Genomic DNA, 14,344 nt, shown 5'->3' on the forward strand with positions numbered 1-14,344 from the left:
CTTTATCATTATTAAATAATAATAATAATAATAATAATAATAATAATAATAATAATAATAATAATAATAATAATAATAATAATAATAATAATAATAATAATAACTATGCTTTTCTTTATTTTTTATATTTTGCTAAAATTCTGAGTAAAAAAAACAAGAAAAAAACCGAAACGCGCAAATTTCTACTGGGATGTTTTTTTTTTCTTTTCAGTATGTTTTTTAAACAACCTTGAGGTTTTTCAAATCAATTTTATCGGGATTAAATTTTAGTTTGTTTGTCCATGTAGTCATTGTGAAAGTGTAATATATATATTTTTTAATCCTTTATTTATACTGAAAAAGTAATCTAATTGGTATCAAGATCTGATGAGAAAATTTATATATTTATTAATTGTCCGCTCTTTCATTGTGCGTGTATTTTCCCAGTTTGCTGTGCGTTGAGCTCTCCGCTCCTGGTATAAACAGAAACGGTGGTAGGTGGAACCGAAGCCCGGTCCTTGAGGAGGTTCTTTCCCCTTTACTCTACTCCGGGTTTTCGGGGTGCCCATCAGCGCGGCTTCTCCCAGCCGCTCGCTGGTTTTTACTCAACTCTATATCACTCTGCTGGCATGGTGAAGAAGCGGACCTGATTTGATGGTGGCAGCCTGGAGCCACTGACTGCAGACTTCCGCCCCTGGTTCTCATATCCGCGTTTTGCGCCGTCTGTTAAACTCTAGTCGCCTCACAAACGGTCTACCGAGGGCGCTTGTGCTCTTTTACTAACTCGGCACCATATTATTCACCGGGATTTCTTTCAAACCAGGAACATATGAGATGCAAGTTCACTGGGAAACTCCGGAGCCTGTTCGGTTTAGACAGCAAAACTTTTTCTCCAAGGACAACAGTGTAGAGCAACGACAGGACCGTTGCTGCTGCCGCCGCCGTGGCTCCTCTGTGGGACGGTCTGTGTACATATGACCGGAGACTAACCTTTATACTGTCGCTTTATCGCTTTTACCCCCGGAGTTGGTGTTATTGTTTTTGTTAGCAGCGTGGCAGCAGCTGTATTGCTTAATGCAGTTATGAGCTTCTTTTACGTTTCACTCAGGCTGAGTGGTATTTGTGTTTGTTTAGAGCCGGAGACTCGGTCGGTTGCGACTCCTCCGTGGCTCGCAGCCCTTTAAACCCTCGCGGTGCTCGGCCGCCTCGGCGGCTGCTTGTCGCTCGCCCCCTCCGGAAGACACGCGCAGACCGGGAGGACACAGAGAGGTGGAGGTGGCCGGAGGACTCAAGAGGAGGTGGCGGAGGAGAGTCTGACTGGGAGAAAAGTTCCTCCAAAATAGCAGCCCCTCGGCGCGGTGATGGGGGACTTCGCTTCCCCCGCTGTCGGACCCAACGGCAGTATCTGCATCAACAACAGCATGAACCCGGGCAGCGGGAGCGTGGTGCCCGCCGGAGCGGTGGGCATGCCTAAGCACAGCACGGTAGTGGAGAGGCTGAGGCAGCGGATAGAGGGCTGCCGGAGACACCACACCATTTGCGAGAACAGGTACCAGCAAGCGCACTCCGAGCAGCTGGAGCTGGAGCGCAGGGACACCGTCAGCCTGTACCAGCGGACCCTGGAGCAGAGGGCCAAGAAGTCGGTCGGCGGTGGCGGCAGTAAGCAGCCCCAAATCAAGCATCAGCAGCAGCAGCAGGACCCCGACTCTGCGTCCTCCACGGAGCAGAGGAACAACACGCTCATAGCGGTAAGGACTTCAGCGTGCAGTCAGTGTAACTCTGTTAAATACTGCACATGCTGTTTAATCTACTCTGCATCTCTTTGCCCTTTTAGAATCTCCATTAACAATCTGTAGCGCTGCAACCTTTTTCCTGAGTGTAAAGTTGTTGACAAGCTCACTGAGCAAAGAGAATTGCTCCCTAAACGCACAGTTTACTTTTTAAAACAGAACTACATCAGTTTACACAGCAACATCAGCTCCTTCTTGTTGGGAGATGACAGCTGATCAGTGGAAAGGCAGCCTGAAAGTTTTGGAAAGCGGTTCTGATTTTTCTTTCTTTCTTCCTCTTCTTTTTTTTTTTTTACAGCTCAGAAACTTGTTAACAGGGTCTGGAGGAGGGGGTTGACAATTTGCATGAGAAGAGAACTTCTCCTTTTCTGGTTGTTTGTTATGGGGTGGAAGTTGTTCTGCAAGACAGGCCAGCTGCAGGAGGGTTGCAACATTGTTTCCTTGCTCTGAAGCAGCAGTAGTTTACTCCAGCCAGCACTCTCTAACCTTTGTAACATTCTCTCAAACATCAACAGTTTCCACAGAGTTGCGAGCACTCAATTGCAGCCACCTGTTTGCATCCGAGCTCTGTCACTAACTCCTTTCTTTCAGAATATATCCAATCTTTAGTAAAACATTTTAGGGTTTTTTTTTTGTCACTGGAAAAACTTTAGATTATTTCATAACATTAGATTTTCGTCTGTAGGAAATAAACGCAGCAGATCCAATACATTTACGGTGCTACAGTAGTTTCCTGTTGGTAGGGGGCAGTGGTAACATATGGAGGATGGTTGACGCTGTTTTGGCTCACTGTTTGCTGTTGATCAGATCTTTAAGTGATCAGATTTTATTGCAGTGTGTTTGATGGCAGCAGGTTGCATGCAAGACGCACACTGTGCAGCATTCCCTGTTCACACCACATCCCCTGTGGGCAAGCTCCAGTTTCCTTTTAGAAAAACACCAAAGGATACACGTTGGGAATGTCAACATTGTCATCCCTTTTGTTGCTGCAATGAGCCCAGTTCCTCCCCTTTTGAAATGCTAAATCAGAGCGTCTTTAATTTTCTGCGCCTGCCTCGGTAAGGTTATTTAAGAACTGAGCGGGCAAGACCAGTCTCAGCTTGAGAGCACGGCTGTGATTTTTCTTTCTTTTTCTTTTCTTTTTTCCCCCCCTCCTAATAGTGCAGGATCTCCCAGCGGCCCTTGTGGACATTATACCGATCCGCCCATTAGATGGCCGGCAACAAATGCTCAGAGAATGGAGGGATTACTGCTTAAAGACACAGCGTCGTCCGTTTTGCTCTGTCCCTTCTCTGCTCCTTTCTCAGTCTCTGATGGCGACAGCTTGTATGCAAACACAGCAGTCAATAGCGGAGACACACAGTGCTGCCTGTTAGTACCTCCTCTTTTTTTTTTCTTTCTTTTTTTTTTTAATGCTACATTGTGAGTTCTTGGCAGTGTGTGGGTTGTAACGGGGGGGTGAAACGGAGGGAGATGTCTGCAATCCCTCTTCCTGGTTTCCCTCTGAAGAACAGAGCCGCAGCTAGATGGCTGTATGTAGTCACTTCAGAGGCAAGCATTCTAGGAAAGCCAAGTGCGCTGTTGATATCACTACACAGACGTGCATATATAAAAAATTCCCCGGAGGCTGGAATCTGGAGGGTCTTTGCTGCAGACAGGTTCTTTGAAGTGGGGAGCTTGTAAGGAGGTGTGTTTGAATGCAGCTTCACCTGCACCTAATGAGTGCAGCAGCAGGAACGATCCAACTGTAGTTGGAGATGTAAAGTTCACAGCGTGAGACTAAAATTACATAAATCCGCTCTTAGACTGTGAAATGCAAATAGTTGACTTGTTGTCGGCCGTATCGGTAGGATTGTTGCAGCGTGTGATCGGGAAAAGAAGTGCACGAAAATTAGTGTTTATAAACTTGTACAGGAAATATTCTCAAACAGTTTCTTAAACTTCTTGTTTCGCTGTGTGCATCCCAATACAATGTGCCATGGTCTAATGGTTCTCAGACACACCCACGAAAGGGCAAGCCTGTAATCATGGAAAGTGTGTGTGTTTGTGTTTTATAGACTAAGAATTAGTGAGGCCGGAGAAGACATATGGGAACCCTGTGTCTATTCCCGTCTCCCTTTTTGAGCAGTGTAGGAGCTGGCTTAGTCTAGGGACCTGGAGGGGAATATTCAAGGATGCTCTAGTCTCAGGTGTTGAGCTCAGATGCAGCCACTTTCTGGATATGTGCATCACTCTAACCTGATTATAAGTGGTGGAAGGATTTCACGATTTAAAGGATTAAGAGAAAAACAAGTGATTGGGTGAATTAACCCCCACATGGGTCAAAGTTATATACAGGTTTAAATAAGTGCATACACATCCTCAGGAAGTTGGACCATACTTTTTATTGTAGGAAAATGAGCTTCCTGCAAAATCTGTGCAGCTAATTTAAACTGGATTTTCTGGCTTTTTATGCACAGTCCACAACGTTGAGGTTGGAAACTTGTCTTTAGCCTGTTTTATTCATTATAAAACTCCATGTCCTCTTCCTTGTCCTTCAATGACCGAGCTGTGTCCATCTTTCAACCATCTAGTTGCTGATTTGAGGTGATGTGAATGAAACTGAATGTTTGCCAACTTCACAGATCCATCCACTTTGAGCAGGGACAATCATATCACTGGATATGATTGGAATCGAAACAAACTCGACATCATCCTATAATCAACATGCTTGACTTTTGGTACAATGTTCTAAGATTTGACTTGACTCATACCTGACCCCTTCAGACATTGTAATCAGATAGCTCCGTGTACCATTTGACCATAAAACCTTCCGCAAACTCAGGTGTTTGGCTCGTCCATGTGGGCAGCTAAAAATATTAGTTGAACTTGAAGGTGTCGATTGTGGAGCAGGATGTTCTTACTTGCTTGTCACCCTCTTTGTCCACAGTGACGTAAAATTCTCTTCACTGCGGATAGCTTCACGTTACTGATGGGTTTGGGCTTTGATGGTTTCTGAGTCGTTTGTGAATATTTTAACTATTTTCCCTTCCTCTGAAAACATCAGTTTGAGTCAGATGGTTGAAACTCGGACGCGGTTTGGTGTTACGGCACAGTGATCTCAAGCACACCTTTGAATTGGTTTCAGATTTGTGGAAGTAGGTTGGCATTAACATTTGAATGAGACTAACCTCAACTCTATAGGAAAACTACGCAGTATGGGTAAAACTTTTGTCCAAACGTGGACACCAACCAATTTACATGACCAATTTGTGTTTAATTATGTAATCAGAATTATGCAAGAAACTTGTTGACGACAAAACATGTCTAGTCTGGGTGCAGGCAACTAAGGGGGGTTTATTTAAATATTATTGGGGCTATATATAAATATATGTATGCATAATTTTGACCCCTGTTAAACCTAATTCGCCTTTTTAAAACCGTTAAATCTGTCTGTGAAAGCATAATTCGGCCCTGAAATAATATCTAAACGATTGTCTTTAAACTTGTTAGTAGAACAGTGTGCTGTTGTTGGAAAGGAAGATGATGGAAAGTTTTCTAAAACATGCTATGTCAACAAAGGTTCAAAAAGCAGTTCTAATTTTATCATATTTCTGATGTATATCAACAAAACAAAGAAGCTAATATTTACCGTGTCAGTCGAGGCAATATAGCTTGCCTGATGGAAATTGTGTCATCTGGCTTCGGTGCATGCAAATCTGATGCACGCTGTAAAGCTATCAAGAATGAACAGCTGATTATAATGTGTCTGGTTGCTGATCATTTAGATGTACCTCTTTTGACCAACGGAGGTCTTTCTGGTGAATATTTTTTTATTTTATTGTAATCTTTTGTGAGCATGCTGTGGCTCCTTCAGCACCCTGTCAAATGGCCACTAATACTGCAGCAGGTTCTGCTGGAGGGTTCCTCCAGTTAACAAAGGGAAATTTTCCACATCCAGTAGAAGTTAGTGCTGCAAATCAAGGACTTTGTGCAATCTGCTCGGTTTGCTTACGGAAAACTCTTAAGTCAATTAGACTCATAAACTGAACTCAACAGCACTGTTTGATAATTATGATCAATTGGAATATACTTGACTTGGATTCTGTCTTTATTATTGAAGTGAAATAATTTTTTTAAGGTTCCTTGAAAAGTTCCTTGTTGTGAATTGACGGCATATGAATAACCTGAATTGAGTTGAATAAAAATGGCTCAGACTAAAGCCCATCATATTTATTAAGACTATCCTTACAAAAGATGGTAGTTTGTATTGGTTCTTAAATAATAAGTGGGAGACAAGAGGTGTTGCTACTCATTTTTACACTTTTTTTTTTTTTTGATAGTTTCACCACTATCAGCCTGAGGTGTCAATAAGATTTTGCTTGATTTCCTATGAGTAGACTGGGCGACTCATCTAGTAGAGGACTGAATAATTATTTGTCAGATTTATCTGGATGATGCCTGTGTGATGGCCTGAATTTATGTTTTACTGTGCGTTAATCTTCCCAGGATGACATTTGACAACCCACAGACAGCAGGTGTGAACTTGTTAATTATATGTGTTGTGGAGAGCGAATTGGTGACGAAAACCCAGCGCTGCTGGTGGAGAGATTAGTTTTGAATCTTTTATTTATTTATTTTTTACCTTAATGAGACCTAGAAGTGAAATTTAAATCATTCTATAGCCTTTTTTTTTATCACTAGGATTTTATTTGAAAGTTTTGCATCTGAAAAGATGGATTTTTAAAAATTTAAATCAGATACTTGCATACAAATAAACATTTTATGTTTTATGTGTGTGAAGATTACAAAAATTATTAACATTTATTATCACAATAATGAGACCAAGAATATATTTTGGACAGTTTTTTCTTCAATTTCCCTATTTAGTATTTAGTAGCATTGTCCTTGAAGCCATACTATTTAGGTCTAGCAATTTGCATGTACTTTGTTTGAATTATTTGTTGAGTGTATCTTCAAACTGTTTTAAATTAACATATTTAAAATATGCATATTTTCTTCCTGATGTTTTGCCTGATTACTTTGGATTTTGTTTCGCAATGTCAATTAAGGAAACAATGTTTGCCTTAACATATATATCCAAAAGAGACTGTTTAACTCAAAACGCTGGAAGTAACCTGTTTTTATCATATTTTCTTTAATTTTAGAGAAAATCAATTTTTGTTGTTTTGTTATTCTAAGATTTAACAAATACATAATCATTTTTTAATTATTTTGTATTTATCACATTTAGCCTGCTTAAATGCACAGAGAATAAAAAGGTTGTCATTATACCATAGTTAAAGAGCATATGTAAATGTATGGCTTCACCGTTGTCTGATGCTTCAACAGGAAGGAATGCCCATTTTCAGAAACTGAAACAATAATAATAAAACTGACCATGTCTGTTGCCAGGTCGAACTTGTGACCTTTCAGTTACAGCACATGTCTCCAAACCCACGACCCACCATGTTGCTTCCAAGCAGTGCCGTAAGCTGCCTTTTTTTTTTATCTTATTTTTTGACAAAACATCCAGTTAGATCTGATTATCTAATCTTCAAGAAGTTTACAGCTGTGAGGACGGCATGCACAGCGAGGGGCTCATTAGTTCCACTGAAACATGCAAGCCCAGGACGGTCCGTCTTCTGCTCTGTTCGTTCTCTGGCATCCACCTCACGGAGGAATGTCTCTCTCACACACACGCGCACACACGAAGGCACTGTTGTCCCACTCAACTCTTGGCAGAGGCCATATGTGGGTGGCTGAGTGTTCATGAAACCAAGGCCTTCCCTTTTCCCTCCCTTCCTCTGTTCAACGCTTCTCCGGTTTCAGCGTTAGCGTGGTGCTAATGTGGCGTGAATGGTCTTCTTGCTAGCTATTGCATTGTTAAAGTCAGCTGGGACTGTTGCCCACTTGCTATATTTAAACCCCTTAGCTGGGGTGAAGCAGACACTCATCAACACGCATAAACACACAACGTGTGACGTCGGCGCACTCGCGTGACATCAAAAGCGTGCTGTTTTTAACTCGTCACATGTCCGTTTGGCACTCTTTGCCTTGCATCGACGGCGCCTTTCGGACCTTTGCGCATGACATTCAGGTTTCTGCTTCTCTTTTTCCTCCAGTCACCCTCACTTCTCCTTGCACACAACCACACACAAGCTTTGAATGTTTTTGATTTGGGGCGGCTGCGACCACATTCCCTTCCTCCCACGCTTGTTCACATGTTCAACAGGAACACGCACACTTTCAGAGAAGACCCTTGAATGAGAGGGTGAGACGTTTCCTCATTTGGGCGAGTGAATAGCTGAGCTCCTGAAACGGACAGATATGTGATGGATTGCAAAAAAAGTATTCATATGTTCAAACGTTCTCACATTGTATCATGCTACAGCCACAAATTTTCATGTACCTTTTTATCCCCTCCAGGGGGTCTTTTGTGGGCTCTAGTGTCCCTTATATGACAGTAGGCTGACAGGGAAAGGGGAAGGAGAGGGAAGAAGACATGCGGCAAATGTCGGCCCGGTCCGGGAATCGAACCCGTAATGGCCGCGTCGAGGACTCAAGGCCTCCAAATGTGGTTTGCGCTATCCCTTACGCCACCACAGCATGCCCCATGTTCATGTTCCTTCTTTGAAAATTATGTGACGGAGCACAAAATAATGCATAGCTGTAAAGTGGAAGAAGGATACTTGGTCTCAAAATTATCACAACTTTTACTAGTTTTGCATATATAGAAACTCAAAGCTTTGCTTCCGATTTGAGAGAGAGCTATTTTGAAACACTCAGATGGGATGGAGAGCATACATAAAAAACAGTTTTCAAGTCTTTCCACAAATTCTCAGTTGACTGTAGATCTGGACTTGGAATAGGCCACTTTAATTGTGGCTCTTTTTAAGGTTGATGTATTGCGTGAAGTCAAATGGCTGCCTCCATGACCACTAATAAATTTTCCCATGAATTCTGACTACTTTTCCTTTTAGTTCACCATAATGTGCTACCTTGGGCTGTTCTATCATGTAAGAGCTCAATAAAATGAAAAAAAAATTGTAATATAAAACTTTGGTAGGAATAGCGTTGCTAGTATGCTGGCTGTGTGTTTTTTGCAATTTCTCAGGTCTGTGTGACAGTTGGTAGCACTGTTGCTTTGCAGCAAGAAGGTTCTGTGTTTGAATCCTGGCATGGGGTCTTTCTCCAAGGAGTTCCATGTTCTCCCAGTGTGTGCATTGGTTTTTCTCCAGGTACTTCAGCTTCCTCTGACCTGGCACCGATAAGCAGGTAGTGGATGGGTTGAAATTCTCAGTTCATCTGTATTTATTTCTTAAATATGCTACAGTGCCCCCCCCCTCCCCTCCCATCCCCCTTGCTTTGTTAATAAGAAACTACAAGCAGCTGCAAAAATCTGCCTGTTAATTTTTAGCTTGGTCTTTTGTCCTCGAACATCAGCATGCAGCAGAGTTTGTAATCTTAAGGCACAAAACTTTTAATAGCTAAAAAAAAAAAACCTTACTAATGTAACTTTTTTGAGTTTTAAAAGTGGTCATGTGATCTTTATTTTTAATTTCTTTCTGGCTGTATCAAACAAGGGAGTGAAGAGACCGTCTCTGTGTGTGTGGGCGCGTGTGCATGAGTGGCTTAATGATTCAAAACAAAACCAAGCTTCAAAATTGACTGTTGGCAGGAACCTGTGCTGGAGATTGTAATGGGAAGCTTTGCATCAGGCAGAGGAAATGGTGATTTATAACAGAGAAAACCATATCTATGCTCCTGTGAGTTAATAAACTCTTTCTCTAACCATCGTACTGTTTTACGTGTGCATTGCGGCAAAGTTGACAAAAAGCATTGTCTGGTTTAAACCCATTCAGATTAATTATATACGTGTTTCTCTGTTCTGTGATGACCGTTTGACATTCTTGGTGGGCCCATATATTTAGTCTGAGACAAATTTTTCCCTATTTGCAGATCTATGTTTTAACCTCTTTGATTGTGGCAGTTCAGATAATGGTTCAGAGTGAGTCTCTAATTTAAAAGTCGTTTAAAACCAAATTTCATCCATATTGACAGACTTTAGAAAGTTCATCCCCAGGAAATGACATTGACATTAATTGCACATAAATGTGCAATTAATGTGAAGTTTCTGCCTTCAGCCAGAAATTTCTCCTCAAACTGGTTTGCAAAAATTATGCCTCTGAAGGACATCAAATAAATAAACAAGTGAGCCGTTATGAGCAGCAGTCATACTGCATTTACAATGTTTGCTCGCCACTCGTACTATGTCACTGGAAATCTTAAAATCTGCTCTTCAGAAAAAGGTGTGTCCTTACCCTCCCAAGCGTCTCCATTACTGGTCATTCCATGCATTAGTTTGGTGTTTAGACTCCTTCCCACATTAATTTAAATATTTTTGGGAAACAGATTTGTTTTCTAGAGTTCATCTTCCATTCACACTTGGAGTTTTTGGTGCCAGAGTTTTAAAACCTATTAGAGGGGCCATCTTTGTAAAGGTCTACTCTCCATTCTTTAAAACCACAGTGACAGTAAAGTCATTGTTTCTGTTTTCTTACTATGGCTGGCTCGTTTGGTCCCAACTCTTTCTGTTAAACTTCAAACGGTGGATAATGAAGTGAATGACTGGGAGAAAAATGGGAGTTAGAGTGTTTATCTCCTGACCTGTAGGTGTGACATAGCATTTTTTGTTCAAATGTCTTAAGAATGGATGAAAATCTCCTGTTGTACTTTAATGTGCGGTAATCTACTGTGATCTTTGAGTTCCTGGGTAACACTACAGGGTCTCCCTAAGTGTATTGTAAGCCTGGCAGGCCACCAGGCTACTATTGTGCCCCCACCAGGCTTAGCATTGCTTATTTAAGTTTTTTTCAATGTTTGCATTAATACTTCATAGTTAGTGTTCAGATATTAATCTTTCAGCCTTTCAATAACATAATTATCAAATGATATTTTCAAATTTCTTGTCAACTTTAAACATTTCTTAACTCAAAAACACGGTGGGCTGCTGGATGAATGGCTGCCGAGTGTCCCAACCATCGGGCTTAGAGGGGAAACCTCTCATGTGGTGCAGGTATAGTAAAAGCCTAATTTGAGAAAATCTCACCAAATATTTGATGACCAGTTTTAGGCTTCTTGAAGGCACCTTTTAGATTCATTTTAATTGGTTTGTTTGAACTAATGGGAAATAATAAAAAAAAAAATCTTAATATGACTGCTTTTAATTCTGGCTTTTTTATGTTGCCAGATGTCCTCAGATAACACTGTGATCTTTTTCAAGGCTTCCTGCCTACTTGATCTTCGCCCCTTCTGTTCCAACCTCCTCTTGACCTTTTGTTTGTCTTAGTCCCAATCCCTTGTTTCCTCTCCATCATTCAGATGAACTTGTTCTTACCTTCCACCCTCTCTCCGTCTCACCCACCCCCTACATCTCTGTTGATCTCCGGTTCAGCCTCAGCTAGCAGGCTTAGCGCTCTAAAGCGCTCTTAGCACAGGTTGGATGGCAGGGAGAAATCCTGTGCTAAGAGGGAGGTACATACAACAAGGACTAAAACGGACATAGGTTAATTTTTTAAGTTTTAATTACGCAGACAGTAATTTCTGTCAAATATTTACGTATCTGCATCAGCAGCCGTTTAAACCTGCAACATGTGCCTCTTCCCTTGTTTGCTGGATGACATTTGTTGTTCTTTCTAAGGCTGGCCAGATTCCCCCCTGCACCTTCCCATTGAGCTGCTGTCATGAATTTTTTATGAATGTTTGTGCGTGCGTGTGTACGGATGGGGTGTGTGGGGGGACGCTGCATCAATAGCCATTAGTTCAGCAGCTGTGGTAATTGTGCCACAGTGGCTGCAGTGCAGGAGGGGGGAAAAATACATTAGCTGATAATACTGCAGAGGGCATAAGGAGGAGAAGATGGAGCGAGGACACAGAGGGACAGCAGGACATGAAGAGGGAGGATATTGACTGTCTGGTGGGGCAGTTAGCCACATGGATGCTCTGATGTGCACCAGGTGACTCCCTGGTTTGGTTTAGTTTTATGGATTTGACTGCATTTGTCTCACCATTGTTCAGTGAACGCATGTTTGTTTAGATTTATGGCCACCAGTAAATGTCATAGATGAGCAGATCAGTATGAATATAATGTTTTAAAGTTGACAAACTACAGAAAAAATAAGCAAAACGATTCATTTCTTTGGCTTTTTGGAAATGCAAGAATTAGTTTTTATTATTATTTTAGCAGTAGAAATTGTACTATTAGTAACCCAATATCTTTATCAGATTTGAATGAAAGTCAAAAATGTATATTGGCAAACGGCTTGATGCCTAAGATTATACTGATGCAAGCAAAGATGCATCAGTTTTATTTTTTTCCTTTTTGGTTATCTTCAGCAAGATTATTGTTTGAGTAATCCTGTTGTCTACCTTAGTAATTAAACTACATTTCTTGAGTCTGTGTAGTTGGACAGTTGTTTTATTATATATTTTACTATATGTTGGTCCAAAGAGGGGTCATAATAAATGGGTGCATCTTAAAGTCTTCACAACATGTAATACCATTTAAGTTAAAAGATTTTTGAGTGATGGCGTATCTTCATAGCTTCTTCATAGACTTAAAGCTTAGGCATTTAACTTTTATATATATTTCTTGCATATTTGTTAAAATTAGGATTATGTTTTAACAGTACAAGACAATCTGTGGAAAAAAAAATGGCCTTCTCCATATGGTCTAAGAAATGCAGTGCTCTGTCAGAAACAACCAATCAGAACCAGGAGGAGGGTCTTGGCGCTGTCAATCAAGCTCTTGTATACCCCGCTCACAGCCTCCCCCTTGCTTTCTGATGCGCTGCTGCCTTTTTCTGACAGTACAGCCTGTCATGAATTCCCAGGCTAGAGATTATGGCCACTGATGATGGCAGAGTTTGTCAAGTTTCTGGACTGGGTCAACTCAAAAGTAATGGGATTTATCTCCAAAGAGTGAAGCATACTTTCAAAGTGCTTTGAGTTTTATCATAGTGAATGTCAGACAAGATGACCAAATTTGCCCAGGCATCAGGAAAGTGGAGGAAAGTCACTCGGCAATCTGGTACAGTTTTAAAGTTTACATGTTTCTGCCCAAAAAGAAAAAGTAAACAAAAGCAAACGCAACAGAAGTCTTGTTCTGGTTCCGGATGAGTCTGGCTTGTTTGGTGTAGCTGAGTCCTCCGTCAGCTGCCTGTCTGCAGATCACTTCCTGGATGGTTCCTAAAATAGCTGCTGCAACGATCAGAAACAAGGAAACATGCCAGCTGCGCTCTTTAAGACCACATTCGCTTTTTGCCTTCTCTCCCCTCCTGGTCGGGTATTAAATGGATTTTATCACCAGTGATGCCGGCATTTAACACAGTCAGACACGACTTATAGATCAGCGTTTTGTGTTATGTTGAAAAGGGGAAATTAATCACTTATTAAATACTGGTTAAAGATGTCCCTTTTCTGATGTAATCTACAGAATTTTTTATGAAACCCAATGAACCTGCCTGTTATTGTTTCATTATATTTTGAATATGACTAAAAAGTTACAATATCTAGAAAAAAATACAGATTTCTAAAACATTAGGATGTGGAAAAAATATCTACCATTTGTTAAAACTGAAGCTTTTTGCTCATTGATGAACAAGGTTCTGTTTTAGAATTGATCCTAATGTAAACAAAATGATGGGTCTCAATCTCTGTTAGAGTTCAGAAGTTTACATACCCCTAAATATTTTGAATATGTAAAAATTAGACCCTAATAAATTACTTGGTCATAATGTAGTTCCCTTTATCTCCTCCTCCCCTAACCCTCAAGAAATGTCAGAGGGATGGAAACCCCCCTTCCAGATGTTTTCCCAATCTGCCATCATACATTTCTTCTGGTGAATCTATTTTTTTGTGAGTTTAGGTGTAGATTTGACTCAGTTTGATGCTGGAAAATGAAATCCTCTCTTATCCTCAGCAACCTGCGCGTTTTAGGTCTAAACTTTGAACTGTTAATTTTATGCAGCTTGTAAAATCAACTAATGAAAAGTAACCCCACAGCATGATTCTTCCGCCACCACAGCTGCCATTGGGGTCGTTTGGTGAGTTGGGGAGTGTATTATTTGTATTTTTTGGAATTGGGTGTTTTTAAGATTCACATTTGGCTTCATCAGACTGTAACTCTTCCGTCCCTGTGGTTTTCGGAGACTTTAGTCAGGCTTGGATGTTTCCTTTGAAACAACGATATTTTTTTTTATCCCAGTCCAGGCTTATGGAGAACACACACCTGCAAACTTTAATGTTACTATGTGCTCTATTGGCAGCTTCATTGACCAACTTTAGTTTTTGTCATCCAATTGTTGTTTCATGTTTTCTGGTGACTGCCCTCTCACTTAGTCATGATGTTTATATTTAATGTTGTGGAAGTATCATGTTTTCTTCTGATTGATAAGTTTTTACAAAAACATTTTTTTTTAATCAATATAAACTGTTTGCAAAAAGATCCAAACAAGTTTCAGAAAACACCTAGGATAGCTGGAGTTTATTTCTGGTTCATCAAGTTTTACAAAATGAATGACGGGTCTAAATTT

The 14,344-nt window shown here is 40.8% G+C and overlaps 1 protein-coding gene across 1 annotated transcript in view; it reads left to right on the forward strand.

Moving 5' to 3' along the window:
* Positions 1–522: 522 nt before the first annotated feature.
* The window catches only part of maml3 (mastermind-like transcriptional coactivator 3), a 111,867-nt gene continuing 98,045 nt past the window's right edge, over positions 523–14,344 (forward strand). Inside the window, exon 1 of the mRNA XM_044115064.1 lies at positions 523–1,727. Coding sequence (XP_043970999.1) covers positions 1,341–1,727 — 387 coding nt within the window. The 5' untranslated portion in view covers positions 523–1,340. The remainder of the gene's footprint in view (positions 1,728–14,344) is intronic.

The sequence above is a fragment of the Gambusia affinis genome, linkage group LG04 (assembly GCF_019740435.1).
Source record: "Gambusia affinis linkage group LG04, SWU_Gaff_1.0, whole genome shotgun sequence".
NCBI lineage: Eukaryota > Metazoa > Chordata > Actinopteri > Cyprinodontiformes > Poeciliidae > Gambusia > Gambusia affinis.